Consider the following 18884-nt stretch of genomic DNA (forward strand, 5'->3'; position numbering starts at 1 on the left):
TTCCTTAAAAAACTACAAATAGAACTACCATATGACCCAGCAATCCCACTACTGGGCATATACCCTGAGAAAACCATAATTCAAAAAGAGTCATGTACCAAAATGTTCATTGCAGCTCTATTTACAGTAGCCCGGAGATGGAAACAACCTAAGTGTCCATCATCGGATGAATGGATAAAGAAGATGTGGCACAAATATACAATGGAAAATTACTCAGCCATAAAAAGAAACGAAATTGAGGTATTTGTAATGAGGTGGATAGACCTAGAGTCTGTCATACAGAGTGAAGTAAGTCAGAAAGAGAAAGACAAATACCATATGCTAACACATATATATGGAATTTAAGAGAAAAAAAATGTCATGAAGAACCTAGGGGTAAGACAGGAATAAAGACACAGACCTTCTAGAGAATAGACTTGAGGATATGGGGAGGGGGAAGCGAGAGAGAGGCATGGACATATATACACTACCAAACGTAAGGTAGATAGCTAGTGGGAAGCAGCCGCATAGCACAGGGAGATCAGCTCGGTGCTTTGTGTCCACCTAGAGGGGTGGGATAGGGAGCGTGGAAGGGAGGGAGACGCAAGAGGGAAGGGATACGGGAACATATGTATGTGTATAACTGATTCACTTTGTTATAAAGCAGAAACTAACACACCATTGTAAAGCAATTATACTCCAATAAAGACGTAAAAAAAAAACCCAAAGAAAGATGGGAATACAGTGGTTTTGTTCAAGGGCAGTGTGAGTCAAAATAGAATGAGCTGTTTTTCAAAATGGCTCACCTATTGATTATGACTGATAATAGAAGAAGCAGTGACATGCAAAATGGCAGTTCATCATCATATCTGGCTTATTAATAAACCCATATTCAAATGTAAACACAAATCAAATAATGGTATCACACAAGAAAAGCCTACCTCCGAAAGAACTAAGAGGCTGGTCACTTACCCAAAGTTGACTTTCTGGCTAGCACTGACTGTGCTGCTCAGATTAACCATGAGTATAGTGCCTGCTTCCTTACCATTGACCCTGAGAATACAAGTGTGATTCTATTTTGCAGACTTGAAAGAACCTCACATCTCCTCACCCACAAGTGAAACAAAAGAGTTAGAAGGGAGACGCTGAGAAGGGCTTGATGGCCTAGGGAGAGAGTGATGCAGACCTGTTGCCGCTCCACGATCTTGAGATCTTTCTTGCTCCATTCAAGAAATTCAATCAAACCCCAAAGACACTAGCACAGAAAAGAACCCACAGGCAACATTTCACTAACTCTGGATTTCTGGTGTTGTTTCTGCGTATCTCCCCTCATCTTGTACGGCATCTTCGGGGTGCAGAGCTTCAACTCTAGGGGAAAACTGTGATGAGAGTCAGTGTCTGGCACTTACCTTATCAGAGCACAGATGTGCATATAAGTGCTACTTTTTACTTCAACAAAATATCAAGTCCAAGTAAGAAGTACAGCAACAAAAGTGACAATTGGGAATGGAGCTGGAGAGCTTATGGAGAAAACAAAAAAGCTGAGTCCCTTCAGCTTTAGTCCAAATTTCAACGAAGGAAAGGTGTGGGCTGATACCAAGCAGGTGACGACACCAGTGAACCAGTGTCACCACTCACCCGATTGCCAGCCAGTCTGGGAAACCACAGCCCACTGGTTCTCGGAGCTCTTTGCTCACCGTCTTTGCACTGTGTGACCACAGGCACAAATCTACGTGAAACATTTACCAGCTTTGCTCAGAAGGCCTTCCTTGGCTCCCCAGTTTGTCATAGGATCCCATTTTACACTCTCTCATAGTCTCTTTGTCCTTATTCTTTAACACTCATAGCTCCCTGAACATCTCCCAATGATAATTAAATGCTTATTTTCCTACAGATTTGTTTAAAGCCTGCCTTCCCCCGAGAGAGGGTCAGGTGCAAGAAGGTAGGTTGCTTCTGTAGGGGAAGAAAAATCATTTTCCCCCTACCCTTCTAGGTTCTTGGCTGAGGCCTTTCTGTAATAAAAGACAGATTAACAGGAGAAAAACAAACAAGTGTTGTTGTTGAACCCAAGATTGTGTGCCTGTGTGTCCTGAAGCCAAACAAACCGCAATGTTGGAGTTCTGAGTAGAGAAAAGTTTATTGATTGAGAGGGCACCAGCCGAGAAGATGGGAGATGTAGGCTGATCTCAGATCCACTTTACTGGCTGGCCTGGGGGTAAGGTTTTTAAAGGCAAAAGGGGCAAAAGGGTGTGTGACCGGTTCGCGCACAGTTCTCTATTGGTGCGTGGGGAGGCGACGGTAATGTTTTGGGAGTCAACATCATCAACCTTGTTCCAACCAGTCTGGGGTCTACTGCTTGTGCTTAGCATGTAGTCACTATCCATCACCAGGGTGCGGGTTGTAGTTCCTGCAGAACAACTCAAAGATATGCATCAGACTGTCATATCTATCCCTTGAGGAGGAACTAGGGCTATGTATTATCACTGAACTATTGTTTCTCGACTGCTTCTCCTTTGTTTCTGCATCTTCTCACTTTCCCAATTAGTAACTGCTTGAGTCTGCTCTTTGGAACTCAGGGAAAGCTTAGGAGACTAAAGCCTTTTTCTACAAACAAGAAACAGAGGACATGGAAAGGCTTTTGTACCCGGGAGGGCCCTGCAGGGTCCTGCTTGGTTTCAGTTTAATAACATGTGTACCTGCTGTATACATGGGAGAGACGCAGGAAAACTGAGTAACTCTTCAAAATGGCCCAAGCCACCACCTTCAATACCATCTCCAGCGAAAGACAGAAGGTGTTTTTGTGGGGGAGGCAGTTATGGAAGGTGACCAGGCGAAACACAGTAATCAAGGGTGAGGTTGTTATACAGATTTAAGTCCCTGCCTTCTCCACTGAGAAGAGGTTCCAGAGATGTAGAGCCCTCGGCCTCTCCCAGGTACAAAGAAGGACTCAACTTTACAAACAAAGGTTTCCCTTATAAATGTAAATGTGTCTTAAAAAGGGCAACTTCTAGGCAGTTTTCAGAGCTTTTCCTGTGTCTGCTGTTTCTTTAAAATAATCCTTATGCCAAAGAGACATATTTGGGGGGCAAATTCTGCTCCCCTTCACTTCCCCCAGCACCTGACACCATGTGTCGCTCATCCTGGGGGCTCCAGATACATTTGTCGAATGACTGATTTATAATACCTTTCTATGTGCTCCACTACCCTAAGCAGCCATGCTATTACCATTCTGCACTTCGCTGAATTCCAAGTTCAACAGGTGTCTCCAAAAGAGAAAATCTCATGTAGCAACAACAAAGAGGCTGCTTTGCTGCTTCTTAATCATTAGCCCAAAGGTAAGCACTCTGTTATAAGTAACTTTAGAAGTCATAATTACTACAATTGAAAACGCCCATTTAAGCCAGACTACCTCTTTGCGCTGTTCAAGCATCCCCTCTGTGCTTACACACCTCTCTCTAGGAGGCCTATACCAGCTTTTAACCTATCTTGTGGGCTTTTCATTTGGAGCCTCCTGTGATCTTCAAGCTGTAATTTTCACAAGTGGAGCCCTAACGTTCTTTAATATTTTTGTTTACCAGAATTATTCATTTCATTTCTGCATGTGTTTGGTAGGTGAATTTTCTGTAGCAGTTCACAAAATAATGCTTTACAGCATTAAGAGAAAACAATTAAAGGCCAAAGACAACCACAAAAAAATTAACCGAGCAGTTAAAATATTTAAATCAGTTTCAGAAGGCTCAAATGTAAGCAACTAAGTCATCTCAAGTACATTCAACAGGGAAATCAGAAAGCATACTGGATGAGAACGTTGTACAACTGGCCCAGGACTACGGCAGGTGAGGGAGGGGCAGGGCTGGATCCTGTCCTTATTTTAAAATTTGCTATTTTGCTCTGGGTAAATTTGTTTTTATGAATTTTGGTTTTTTTAAATCTTACATTAAAATATTACTGATGCTTCCGCCAAAAGTCAAACAGAATTACCACGTGACCCAGCAATTCCACTCCTAGGTATAACCATTTATCAAAAGAGTTAAAAACAGATACTCAAACAATTATTTACAGGAATTCTCTGGCAGTCCAGCAGTTAAGGACTCTGTGCTCTCACTACCGAGGGCCCGGGTTGGATCCCTGGTCGGGGAACTAAGATCCCACAAGCCTCACGGCGTGGCAAAAACGAAAAACAAAAACAAACAAACAATCAAACAAAATTTATTTACACATGAATGTTCACAGCAGCGCTATCCAAAAAAGCCAAAAGGTAGAAACAACTCAAATGTCCATCAACGGATGAATGAATAAACAAATTGTAGTCTAATCCATACCAGGAAATTCTATTCAGCCACAACAAGCAAGAACTGACATAGGCCACAACATGGATGAACCTTGAAAACATCAAGCTCAGTGAAAGAAGCCAGACACGAGAGGCCACGTATTATATGATTCCACTAATATGAAACATCCAGAATAGGCCAATCCATAGAAATAGAAAGGAGATAAGTGGTCGCGGGGGGCGGCTGGGAAGAGGGATGGAACCAGATGAAGGTGGTGGTTGCACAGCACTGCGAATGTACCCGATGCTCCTGCATTGTTCACTTTGAAATGGTTCATCTATGTTATGTGAATTTCACCTCAAGTAGATTTATATATATATATATGTTACTGATCTTGATTCCTGAGTTTTTTTATGTCCCCTTAAATTCTGTGCCTGAGGCCAGGGCCTTACTTACCACCCCCAGTCTTGGACCTGTTTCATTTTACTTTTTACTACAAATAAACAGAGTGACAAACTGAAATAAGCATGGGCCACATGCAGATCTGCGGCTGAATTCCAGGTAACAGAATGACTCATTTTTGACACAAAATCAGTTGTTGCGTGTGCCCTGCCGGCCTTCCCATATAGCCCAGAGAAGGCTCAGTTACCTGGATCCTTCCTCACCACCTGGACGTCTCCATACACCAGACAAGACACCAACACACTTTCTGCCCATTGAAGTTGCTGGGAAAAGTTTAATTGGCTACAGAAATTTGCAAGAGCCAAAGGTCACCTCTGGAGGAAAAAGAAAACTACCCCTTTGATTCTGGTTCATGGAAGTGCATATTATTAGATTCCCCTGGAGGCTGTACATCCCATGTTTGGTGGAGAAAAGAGTGATTCTGTGAGTGTGGTGATTTCCTTAGATACTTCCTTCATCTTGGCTTCGGTTACTTCAGAGCCTTAAAAAAAAAAAAAAGTATTAGCCACATCAAAAGCTGAATAATATGTCTTGCAAGTACCTCCAACTAAACTTTGCACCATTTTGGTTTGCTTCTGAAGGTCTCCATGTCTGAGGCAAACCTAAATAGACCCGAATGTGCCTTCCCTGGTGAACAGGAATGTTCTGCCCCTAAGTGAAATAAGAAGAGAAATCACACTGGAGCGACTGACTCTGTACGAATTTTCCAAAAGCTGCTGTCCCTGCTAAAGAGCACGGTTGTCCAGGCAGCATCTGCCTCTGAGCATGAATGGAATAAAGCCATCCAGGCTGCTACCTTCTCTAATAAAACCTCCAGGAGCCGTGAGGGACATTAGCTGCCCTTGGAAGCCAAGCCAGTCTCTGGCATCTCCCTACAAAGAAAGAAAACACTATTTTATTTTCTACAAATCCAAGGAACTCTGCTTTTCCATGAGTGACCTAGACCAGGGGTCAGCACACTGTGTTTGGAAATCAAGTTTTACTGGGACACAGCCCTGCCCATTTATGTACATACTGTCCAAGCCTGCTCTCCCTCTCCAATGCACTGGCGGGCCCACAAAGCCGAAAACAGTCACTGTCTGGCCCTTTACAGAACAAGTTTGCTGACCCCTCAGCTACACTATCAGCCTCCACGTATCCATTTATAGGTGCACGGATATATTTATTCCTGGCCTCAGGTGTATTCCTAGCTGTCTGCCTTCTCAGGTGCATTCCAGATTCCCAGAAGCACAATCAGCTGTCAAGTCTGTCCTGCTAACTATGCAAACAGGAGCGTCCCAGGGGAGCAGGATCCTGCGAGACAAGTCCTGTGGTGCTCCCTTCTACACCAAGAAGACAGCCTGTCTGTGAAACAAACAAGAACTTAAAGGTTCCATCTCACCCTCTCAGGCAGTCCTGGTGATTCCAAGTCACGTATCAGTTTCAGCTGATTTCCAACTCAGCTATCCTTTGCTCTGAAAAGCTGTCATCACTGGCATCGCTGTATCTATCACTAGAGCAAAAGATGAATTAACCTAGCAAGGTGTAAAAAAACTCTGGGCAATTATCCTATTTACAATCCTAAACACTTTCCATAATTAACCCCCACTAAGAGAAGATACTAAGGAATAGTCTATTATTACTTCCTAGTCACTCCAGGAAGACGTGAGTCCAACCACAACCAACGGTCTCCTTCTTTTGTCAGAGGAACTGATCATTCGCTTGTGTCTTAAATTGGAAGTACCTTATTCAGAAAATTTATAAAAGCATTTCAATTTAGACTGAAATTTATAACCTTCTGAAGACCACTAATATAGGTCAACAGCATGAAAGTTTTCCATTCCAATAAACATTCTCATAGGTCCAAGGGTTTGAGAAATCATTGGCACAACTTTGCTATTCTCAAATTAGAAACTTTATGTGATGCTCCAACTACCTCAAGTTACATGTAGTATTCAAAGTAGGACTGATTATTGACATAGATGCCGCCATCTCGGGCTCCCGAAGAAATACACCTTCTCCATGAGATAGGCCTGCAATTGTACTTTCACTCTGAGCCACGGACTCAGTTTGGGGTTCCTCTTGCTTGGTTCCAGGTAAGTCAGCAGGTTGATCAACCCCTCGAGAGTTCTACTGATCTACGAAGATGACATTGTCAGGAAGTAGGTGTTTTATGCCTGACCCGTTCCTAGCCTTGGCCAAGTTTTTGCTGACTTATAGCAATAGAAGTCTGAATTCCATAAGAGGTGAAAATCCACTTTTTTTTTAAAGAGGGGAGAGGGAACAATTGGAGAAACCCTATGCTGACAGGCTAGAAAACAAAGATTTAACCTGAGCATATGGAGTAAATATCCATAAACATAAACAAAATCGTAACAGATAACCTCATTCTCCTCCCTGACTTGTGGACAAAACACTGGAAAGGGGGAGGGTGGGGCCAGAGTACGGAAAAGACACAGAAAAAGACCAAGAATTGGCAGAAAAGACAAGATTACTTAGGTGAACAAAGAAATCAACATAGCCTTAAAACCAATCAAGTAAAAGATACCTCCTAGTTAGATTTTAATTCAGGAAAACCAATTCTACTGTTACAAAAGGGTTTCCAATAAAGAAAACACAGGAATAACCAAAGAAAATATATTTTTAAAAAACAACCCCCCAAAATTGATATATCCTTATCCATGCACTCTCGCTACGCAAACGTTGAGTCCTTCCTGGTTCTCTGCAACTAAAGGGGATTTGGAAGATGCAACTCCCTATGTGAGAAGAAATGAAGGTCAAGGATGTTCAAGTGACTCACTAGGCACACAGCTCGTTCAAGGTGGGACCAGGATCCCCATCATGCTAACCCAGGCCACAAGCTCAGGCCTAAGCTGTGTGCTGCAGTGGGCCCCACAGGGCATGTACCCTGACACCACAAGTGAGAAGGTCCAAAGGGCCAAGGGAACTCCGTTTTCTCAAGTATCTCAAGCTTCCTTCCCCACCTCTGAGCCCATGGAGGAGTGGGGTGGGCCCACATCCTTGCCCTCACACTCCTGGTTGTACTGGTTATTAGCCACATGCCTGAGAGTCTACAAAAAAGTAGTAACAATACCTACCACCTCATCAAAATGTTATGAGGGCCGAAAGAGAATGCACAAATGTGCTCAATATGAGCTGTTGCTGTTTATGGGGGTTATGTGTTTACAACATGGTATCTCCCAAAAAGTCATGGAAATAAAAAGAAGCGGCGAAAACTGCCAAGTGCATGATTTTCAGAAGTCTTTCCTGTACCAAGAGTAATTATCCCTACCCACTTCAGCAAGTGGACTTGGGTGGGTCTGACCTAATGGCTCTCATTTCCTGTCTGCTGGCTGTCAGCCCCAAACTCTGCCGAGGCATCAAAATGGCACAGGTTGAGTCTAACAAAGGGGAGCTCCAAGGCAAATGACGGTTCACTAATTTTCTTTCATATGTGTTCAGGGGCGGAGGTAGAACAGCCACATAAACCACAACACTCAAGAACAGAATTCTCAAAATAGGCAATGCTGCTAAATAAACATGCTGATTTTATGGCATTCATGCTCCAGCAAAACACAAGTGCTAGAAACACAATTCCACATGCAGGACAGCAGTGGCTCCTGCACATCCAATAAAATGTGGGTGCTGCTCTGTGCCATGTAAGACTTAGGGCTTCATTTTTGTTTCACACAGAACGGACCTAAGTCATAAGATATTTATCTGGGCATATTTTCACTTAATTCGAGACATCTCAGCTCTATCTTAAGACAACCTGTCTTTTTAAATAACCTCTGTACATACACACACACACAAACACACACACACACACACACACACACACACACACTTCTCAGTGGGGAGAGTTATCAGATATTAGGGTCTTACATGTTAAATTTTTTGAAATGCCGCAGAATACAGAACTAGTCGTGTGTGCCTTGTTACATTTGAGGAGAAGAAAATTTTAAACCTGCACTGTCCGATATGGTAGCCACGAGCCACAGTACCTCTCTAAATTTAAATCAACTAAAACCAAATAAAATTTAAAATTCCATTCCTCACGTGTACACACTGAGCCACACTTCAAGTGCTCAATAGCCATGTGTGGTTGGCAGCTGCCATATTGGACAGTGCAGATTATAGAACATTTCCATCACTGCAAAAAGTTCTATTGGATAGCATTGATTTAAAACCAAATGAATGATGATTTTTAAAAAAAAAACAAAACATAATCACCATGCAGTGGTTCTCCTTATCACTCCCTAAGAAAGGTTTTTTTTAAGGTCTGGCTATGTACAGTCAAAATCACAGCAACTTTCTCTCACACATGCATGTACCCCCCAAATAACGGAAGCACTCTTTTTAAAAAAGTTTTTTACTGTACTATTTCTTACAAGACAAAATCAAAATCACCGGCAGCAATGCATGGCAATCGCTATCCTTAAACACTGGCTGGACTTACAAGACTTAACCGCCATGTTCTACATGTGGTTCTTTGACGAACCAAAGGCTTGTCATAGTCAAGTTTGTTTGTCCAAGACTCCTGGTTCCTAATAAATTCCCAATATAAGAAAACATATATTCCAAGGCACCAGGGCAAGGGTAGAGTAATGTCTCATATAGTCCACCTTCTTTGCTACCCTGATGCAGCCATTAAACCATTTCTTCTCCGTTAACAAAAAGAGGTGGTCGGAATTTTTAAAAAATTTAATAGCATACTTAAGATTCCCAGCATGCATACATTCCTATAACACTTTATATCAAAATCCATCTCATATGCAGAAAACATGTTTTAAAACAGGTTTCCATGCACACAGTTTCCCCCAAAGCATTGTTATTGCTATGCTTACTTCCTTCTCAAAGAGCCCCTGGAAGCCATAAAATATAAGAGCAATGGAATAAAAACTTAGTATGCTTTGAATGAGTTTTGCATTGAATAGTAAACGGTAGAACACAACCTTAGCAGGGCGTTAAAAGCACAGTAGTCTATATCTCTACTAACTCCGTCCCTGGCTGGTACCACATCATCTGCAGGCAGTGAATCAAGATCAATAAAGAGCACCTTCTAAGCAACATTTAATCCCTGATGGAAGGCATACTCAAATGGGGTTTATCAGCAGTACTTTACAAGAAAAAGTCTCCAGGTATGGTTTTGGAGTCCAACAATAAGGGAGGGGGGCTGTTTTAAAGATGTTTAAAAGAACTGTCAAAAAAGAAAGCAAAAAATAATCTTTCTTTCAAGTTCACTTTTGCTTGAAATGTAACAAAGGAGGAAAAGTAGTATTTTTATATCAGTTGAAAGTTTACAAAGCACCATCTCAACTGTTCCTCACAGCAACCCTAAAGGATGAAGATCCTGAGGTTTACGACTGGGGACTTGGAAAAAAATTACCCAGTAAGTGGCAGATCCAGAAAATAAACCCATAGCACCTGCTCTACTTGCCCACACTGTCCCCACAAAAATAAAATATCTGCACCTTATACTGCAAGAATGGCCCCTGGCAACATCAACCATGTAGCCCAAAAGTTAAAATAAAAAGGAAGGTGATTCCAAGTTTAGAACAGTGCTGGAAAATGCACATTAGATTCACACAGGAGAAAAAGAGTATCTTACTCTCCTAGTCAAATAGAAAGAGACACCCAAGCAAAGTAAAAAAAACAAAACAAAACAAAACAAAAACAAAAAAAAAGAAAGAGACACCCAAAGTGGGATAAGGATGCCTTAGAGGGAGAAATGCACACTCTATATATAATCAGCGGAGAGGCCACACCCACCTCTGATGCCCACCTTCAGTAACAATTTGGGGAACCAGCATCCTAACAGGCTACAGATTGGCATTCCCTTCTCGCTAAGCACTTCAGGAATGTATAACAGGAGCCAAGGGAGACGTGAGAGCTGAAGCCAAAGCACTAAACCCTCTGGGGGAGCTCAGGCTGTTCCGTAGGGATTTGTGTGCATTTTATGCTGTGAGTCAAGGGAAGCCATTTAGAGATTCAAGCTCCAAAATAATGCAGGAAGAGCATTCTGCCAGCAGAAGATGGACTGAGAAGAGGAGAGCTGGAGGCCTGGAGACCAGGTAGGAGGCTCTGAGGAGGCAAGAGATGAAGGAGACGGGAACTAAGGTGAAATTAATAAGAGCACAATAATAATTCCCATTTAATTTCCTACCATAGACCAGGCACTGTGCTAAGTGCTTTCCATTTAGAATAAAACGTACTCTTCATCACTACCATGTGAAGTGAGTACTATTACCATCCCCTTTTTATAAAGACTATCTTAGCTGGGGGTCTGTATCTGAGGACCCCTAGAAGAATATCAATGGATTCGATGGATGGGAGGCTTTGGGGATACGAATACCGTTCCAATTGCTATGTGTCCAATTGCTATGCAGTCTTCCAGGAAGTGGGTCCACAGCTTTCATCACTTTCTTGGAAGGTGATTTGGAATGGTCACTTTCTTGGAATGGTCTCAAAATGTAGAGAACCATTATACTACCCGATGAGTCCCCCAGGACAGGGTGTGTGTTCTTATTGGAGCTGCAGTTGATTCTCTTGCACCCAGCACCATGGCTGGGACGGCGTGAGCTCCAGCACATGTGGCGCAGAGTGGATGCTGAAGCACGCAGCCATCAAAGAGCAAGAGCACCATGCAACTTGGGAAAATGTGTACGAGGGGTTCAGTTCAAAAGACAGGCTTTTGTAATTAATAAAGACTCTGTGGTGATGCTTTGAGAACATATGAATATCCTGTTTTCCGAAACCTTTCATCCAATGGTTTTGGCATCCAATGGTTTTGGCATCCACTGATGATCCTTATTTGACTCAGTTATTACATTGGGGGTTGCATCTACATTTCTTTTAATTGGGCTTTTGGTTTTTTTGAGTATTATTATGGAATTTTTAAAAAATGTAATGTGTTATAATCCAATTTTGTCATTATTGTTTTTGATGTTCAAACTGTCCAAAGTGAGCCCCTTTCAAGTGGCATCTTTGACCTTATACAAAATCTCCCCCTTGGTTTTTGAACTCTCCCTTCCTTTAAGTCTAGCAATACATTCTGGGCTCATCTTGTACTTTCCCTGCCCCAGACCTGAAACCAAGCATTTCTTGCAGGAACCCTAGTTCATTTCAGTGGGGGATGGTATTTTAGAAACTAAAATGGAAAAAAATGTTTCTTTACAAAAGAGACGTCCACACAGTCACTACCTTAACCAGGTGATAAACTCAGCGTCATCCACCGTGTGACAACAGAGAGAAGGTTATGTGCCTTACATGTCTCCTGACGTGTCCGTATAAAGTCTACAACAGCCCCAATGAACTATTCTTCCCAAAATGTCTAACCTGATTCTAATCATGAGAAAACAGTCAGATGAATCCAAATGCTGGTCATTGCTACAAGACAACTGGCCTGGCCTCTTTATAAAAGTCAATGTTATGCAGAACTGAAAACGAGAGGGTGATTTACCCAGATTAAAAGAAACTAAGGAAACATAACCAAATGAACCTCAAATTGAGCACTGATTACATTTTTTTGATTTCAAAAAAAAGCTAAAGATACATTCGGGGATAAATGGAGAAATTTAAATATGGACTGGAGGGCTTCCCTGGTGGCGCAGTGGTTGAGAGTCCGCCTGCCGATGCAGGGGACGCGGGTTCGTGCTTCAGTCCGGGAAGATCCCACATGCCGTGGAGCGGCTGGGCCCGTGAGCCATGGCCGCTGAGCCTGCGCGTCCGGAGCCTGTGCTCCGCAACGGGAGAGGTCACAACAGTGAGAGGCCCACGTACCGCAAAAAAAAAAAAAAAAAAGCGCTGTATATTAAATGATGTCACTGAATTAATGTTAATTTTCTTAGGTGTGATCATGATACTGCATTTACGTAAGAAAATGTCTTCAGTTTTAGAAAATGAATGATAAAGTATCTAGGAGTGAAGGGCTATGATGTCTGCAACTTATAAATGATTCAGAAATAAGTATATACACAGAGAAAGAGAGAATCAAATGTGGTAAAAAGGCAACAATTGATGAATCTAGGTGAAAGGTTTACAAGTATTCACTGTACTATTCTTTCATCTTTTCTGTAGGCTTGAAAGTTTTCAAAATAAAAGAATCAGGAAAAATACACACACACACACACACACACACACACTCACTATTATGATTACAAGCACAAAAGGAATCATATATGGATATGGACTAAAGACTGGAAGGAAAGACTCAAAAGCGAGCACAGTGACTATGTTAGGTTTATAGGTTTATGGATCCTTTTTCCTTTTTTCCCCAATTTTCCGTAATGCCTCAGCTAGAAGTCCACAGAAAACAAAATCTTCCCAGGCTGGAAGCCAGCATGTCACTTAGAAGGAAAAGCCCAGGAGTCACAGGAGAGAGACCAGAGACAATGGCGAAGGAAATGGGTGCCTTCGCTCCCTGACTGCTGCCGAGATTCAAAGAGAAAAGTGAAGAGGGAAGCCTGAGCTTGCAGGAGAGAAGGGACTCAGATCCCAGGAGCACACCCGGGCTCAGGAAATGGAAGGCGCTGACTCCAGCTCTGTACTTCCGTTAAGGACCCTCCGATTATGAAGCAGTTTCAACTTCTGAGTTTGGTCTGAAACGATCAAAAGCTAATACGGTGCATCGTGGAGTTAACGTCCCTCCTCTTTCTGTACCGGCCTGCCTCCTGTCTCGCCACAAAAAGATGATTTCTCTGCATAAGAGATAGTATGTATTGGGTGGAGACATGGAATCTAAGATTCTAAAATCTAGAATAAAATGCTACTCACATGTCTTAAGATTACGGTTTTATACTTTAAAAACATGTTTCCCAAAAGAGCTGCATTTCTGGGAACTGTTGACTGAACTCCATCTCATTTCTTGCTTTCAGGCATAGAATACATAGAACAAGCACTATCTAAGCACAAGAGTTTGACTCTGTCCTGACAGAGGGGCATGATAAATGTTGGAATCATAAAAACTGGAAGTCGTTCCTGACCTCGGTGTGGAGTGATTGCACCTCAGGGCCTTGCAGGGCAGCCCCAGAGACACGCGGACTGAAAAACAACCTATGAACTTTAGACTCCCATCCCCCTTCTCTTTCCAGTTGCTTAAAAATGGAATTCTGAAACAAGGTCCTACTGTACAGCACAGGGAACTATATTCAATATCACATAATAAACCATAATGGAAAAGAATATATATATAAAACTGAATCACCTTGCTGTACACCAGAAACTAACACAACACTGTAAATCAACTATACTGCAAGTTTTTAAAAAAATGGAATTCTGGACAGAGATCATGTGCTTTGTTTCTAGCTACTGAAAAACTTACAATTATAAGAACCTTTGGATATTCTATTTAGTATAAATCTACAATTTTTTATTACAGTTACATGAAGCAGTCTCATTCCATTACATCATACAGCAGCAAAGCCACGCAAATTTGTGGATACCGTTTAAACATGGGACAAATTATATTTAGACACCAGGGGAGAGACCTCAGCAAGTAATTACAATGATTTATTTAATGGACCATAATTTCCCATTGGATTTCTTTATTCTAAAAATGGTTTATTAGACTTGTGCAAAACAGTTAACACAGCAGGCCTAAGGCTGCTATCTTTAGAAGGGCCTGCGTGCTGGGGAACTTAGCTTTCAGAACGTTTTCTCCATTACTAACTGATAAGGTCATTTCATTGGGCCTAGGCTGTTTGTACAAGCAAGGTGATTTGTGGTGAATGCTTGCTATCCTTCTGGGAGCCTGTAATTTGGGTGGTTGCTAGGCAGAGAATGCCCATGTGACCAGTCTCCTATAGAAACTCTAAACTCTTAAGTGTCAAATGGGCTTCTCTGGGCATAAATGTTACACACTGCATTTTATTTGTGTGTGTGCAGTACGCGGGCCTCTCACTGCTGTGGCCTCTCCCGTTGCGGAGCACGGGCTCCGGACGCGCAGGCTCAGCGGCCATGGCTCACGGGCCCAGCCGCTCCGCGGCATGTGGGATCTTCCCGGACCGGGGCACGAACCCGTGTCCCCCGCATCGGCAGGCGGACTCTCAACCACTGCGCCACCAGGGAAGCCCCCACACTGCATTTTTACTGCTGGAGGTAGGGTGAGCTCTGTGTGACCTCTCACAGGAGGGAGAGAACATAGGAAACCTGCAGAGAGATTTCTCCAGACTCTACTTATACCTCCTTCCCTTACTGAGCCAGCTGTGTATGCTTACTCTGTCACTGAAATGAATTTTAGCCATGGGTACAACTATATTCTGATTCCTTCTAGTCAATCATCGAATGTGTGGGTGGTCTTGGGGGACCCCCAAAACAAGACTTAGTTTGATTTTGCAAGTACTTCTGAGTAGCTTATAAAAACCTAAAAAAAAATTTTAAATACTATCCTAAAACTATTAGGCCTGGGGGCTTCCCTGGTGGTGCAGTGGTTGAGAGCCCGCCTGCCGATGCAGGGGACACGGGTACCGATGCAGGGGACACGGGTTCGTACCCCGGTCCGGGAAGATCTCACGTGCCACGGAGCGGCTGGGCCCGTGAGCCATGGTCGCTGAGTCTGCGCGTCCGGAGCCTGTGCTCCGCAACGGAGAGGCCACGGCAGTGAGAGGCCCGCGTACCGCAAAAAAAAAAAAAAAGAGAAAAGACTATTATGCCTCTTGAACAGACCACCACAGGTGGTGGACCTGGTCTTCGTAACTGCTGCCATTCTATAGATACCAGAGTAGCTGAGAGTTCAGCTCACCAGCTCTAGATCCCAAAATAATATTCTTACTGCAACTTCCCAGGCAATAAAAGATAAATGTTCTCCACGAAGCAGAAAGCAAAGGTTAGAGCCCAGGTGTATTTGCTCAAAGCCAAGGAGTTTTTTACATTGTGGGTTTTAGGAAGTCATTAGTCTAGTGTTCATATTTCTTGACACATTTCTTGACACAGACAGTAATCTTGTTTGACAGAAATACAGTCCCAACTCAGCTCACATTAGAGCCTGGCCATCAAAGCAGTTATTTCCTTTTCAATGCTCACTAACACCATGGAGCCAGGCAGAGAGGAGCTGAAGTGCAAGGTTCCTCTGGAATCCTAGGGTCTGCCACTGGATTAAGTCATGGGCACCATTCTTAGTTGGAAAACCCCCTGCAAGTTGTCAAGATTATACTAGACTATATCCTCCCCTGCTACCTACATTTAGTACTGTAATGGGTAGTAAGCAACCACTGCATACTAGGGAGCCAGGGAGACCAAGATAAATAAGATGCTGGCTGCTCTTAAGGACCACACCAGTCGGTGGCTGATACATAGGAATTCTCTGACCACCATGGAAGCCTGCTAGTCAGCTGTGATCCCAATCCCAGCATCAGAGTCTTGTTAAGAGATCTTTCCTTTCTTTCTGAGACACTGTGCCTCGCTCAGCAGTTGCTGGCAAGCAGTCACTTTTCTCAGAAACTACTGGTGAGCTTTACCCAGAGACCACCAGGCCCCAGGCAAGAACTGGCGGGCCAGCCAGTACACAGGTGCGCGGACCACACAAACGAGACGCCATTTCTATATTAGTTGATGCTTGCAAACAACCAGATAGTTACGCATGAACGATTATGTGTGCGTTATTTCTCCCAGCCATCTCACTTGTTCCACTGTCATCCTCCTTTCACGTGTGAGCACCTGAAATAATGGAGACAATAAAGTGGCTGGGAAGGGACAGAGCATATATCCAACACGGGACCACACTGGAATGTCCAATCTGCTGTGTAAGCCATGCAGCCTCACAGCACAGGAAGCTCGTCTTCATATGCAATCTCATGCAGAACCAGGCCACGTGAGCCACGAAAAGTGGAGCTGAAGCTCCACTGAAGTAGGGAAGCTGAAGCAGGGAAGAGCCTGGAAACACGCCCCCCTCCGCGCCCCGATCCCAGTCTACTCCTCATGGCAGCCTGGATTCCAGCTCCACGGGCACGGTGCGAAAACCACTGCACTGGTTCAAGAGTGCAGGGAGTGATCATTAATTCATTAAGAGACCCAACATGCAAAATATGTAAAGCTATTCCCATCTGAACACACAGTTAAAGGAAATGCTAGAGAGCTGTGAATCTCTCCTAGCAGGTAATATCGCAAACAAGCAGGCCTGTGTAACAAAGCACACGTAGACACACCACACAGCGATCCTGGCAGTCCTCAAATGCAATATCGCCAGGCTCATTTGCTAGGATGAGGGTCCACAATGGTAATCTTCTAAACAAGATATATCCAGTTATTGTGGTAATAACCCCTACCTAAGAACATGATTCCGGCTAGTTCCTTTCATTTTGAAAGTTATTACATACAATATTCTTAGATGAGAGGAAGTAAAGATGTAAATTCTCCCCAAATGAGTATTTAAATATAAAGAAATATATATATATATATATATATATATTTTTTTTTTTTTTTTTTTGTAGGACGATTGTGGAGCACAGGCTCCGGATGCGCAGGCTCAGCGGCCATGGCTCACGGGCCCAGCCGCTCTGCGGCATGTGGGATCCTCCAGGACCGGGGCATGAACCCGCGTCCCCTGCATCGGCAGGCGGACTCTCAACCACTGCGCCACCAGGGAAGCCCCTAAATATAAAGAAATTTTAACGAAAATCCCTAAGGGATTTTTTTATTCAAACTTGGCTCTAAAAATCATTATACAGGTCCTCCAGAAGAGAACAAAACACATTTTTTAAAATGTTAAATAAAAATGAGAATAGGGTAGATAAGGGCTTGATTTACAATAATCCTATGATAATGAAAAGGGTGGTAAGGATTCAGAAAAAAGAGATGAAATCACCAATGGAACAAAACAGAAATCCCTGAAACAAATCTAAATTACTTCACTGGCAGGGGGGGCAGGGGGGCAGTGTAAGGGGGATGCAGATTCCCTGCCTCACACAATACATCAAAAATAAAGTCCATATAAATTACAAATTGAAAATATAAAATTGAAACCATATCAGTCTCCCAAGGCAATAGAAATAAAAACAAAAATAAACAAATGGGACCTAATCAAACTTACAAGCTTTTACACAGCAAAGGAAACCATAAAAAAAACAAAAAGACAACCTACAGAATGGGAGAAAATATTTGCAAATCATGCCACGGACAAGGGCTTAATCCCCAAAGTATACTAACAACTCATGTAAGTCAACCAAAAAAAACAAACAAACAACCCAATTGAAAAATGGGCAGAAGACCTAAATAGACATTTCTCCAAAGAACACATACAGATTGCCAACAAACACATGAAAAGATACTCAACATCACTAATCATTAGAGAAATGCAAATTGAAACTACCATGAGCTATCACCTCACACCAGTCAGAATGGCCATCATTAAAAAGTCTACAAATAACAAATGCTGGAGAGTGTGTGGAGAAAAGGGAAACCTCCTACACTGTTGGTGGGAATGTAAATTGGTGCAGCCACTAGGAAAAACAGTATGGAGGTTCCTCAGAAAACTAAAAATAGAGTTACTATATGATCCAGCAATCCCAGCCCTGGGCATATACTTGGACAAAACTATAATTCAAAAAGATACCTGCACCTCTATGTTCATAGCAGTGCTATTCACAATAGCCAAGACATGGAAACAACGTAAATGTGCACTGACAGATGAACGGATAAAGAAGATGCGGTACATAAATACAATGGAATATTACTCAGCCATAAAAAAGAACAAAATAATGCCATTTGCAGCAACAAGGAGGCAACTAGAGATTACCATACTAAGTAAGTCAGAAAGAGAGAGACAAATACCACATGATATCACTTACATGTGGAATCTAAAATATAGTACAAATGAACCTATCTACAAAACAGAAACAGACTCACAGACGTAGAGAACAGACTTGTGGTTGCCACGGGTGGGGGGTGGGGGGGATGGAGAAGGGTGGATTAGGAGTTTGGGGTTGTTAGATGCAAACTATTACATTTAGAATGGATAAACAACAAGGTCCTACTGTATAGCACAGGGAACTATATCCCATCTCCTGGAATAAACTATAATGGAAAAGAAAATTTTAAAAAGAATGTATATAGATGTATAACTGGGTCACTTAGCTGTACAGCAGAAATTAGCACAACATTGTAAATAAACTATACTTCAATTCAAAAAATTTTTAAAAAGAGAAACCGTAAAAGTGCTAGCGGTAATTATTTATATAATAATCTTTTGATAGGGAA

General features: G+C 42.6%; 1 protein-coding gene across 1 annotated transcript in view; it reads right to left on the bottom strand.

Annotated features, from left to right (window-relative positions):
* Positions 1 to 4963: 4963 nt before the first annotated feature.
* The window catches only part of CTPS2 (CTP synthase 2), a 122098-nt gene continuing 108177 nt past the window's right edge, over positions 4964 to 18884 (bottom strand). Inside the window, exons 18-19 of the mRNA XM_007454843.1 lie at positions 6094 to 6204; positions 4964 to 5193 (exon numbers count right to left, since the gene is read on the bottom strand). Coding sequence (XP_007454905.1) covers positions 6135 to 6204 — 70 coding nt within the window. The 3' untranslated portion in view covers positions 4964 to 5193; positions 6094 to 6134. The remainder of the gene's footprint in view (positions 5194 to 6093; positions 6205 to 18884) is intronic.

Source organism: Lipotes vexillifer, unplaced genomic scaffold, assembly GCF_000442215.2.
Source record: "Lipotes vexillifer unplaced genomic scaffold, Lipotes_vexillifer_v1.1 scaffold586, whole genome shotgun sequence".
NCBI lineage: Eukaryota > Metazoa > Chordata > Mammalia > Artiodactyla > Lipotidae > Lipotes > Lipotes vexillifer.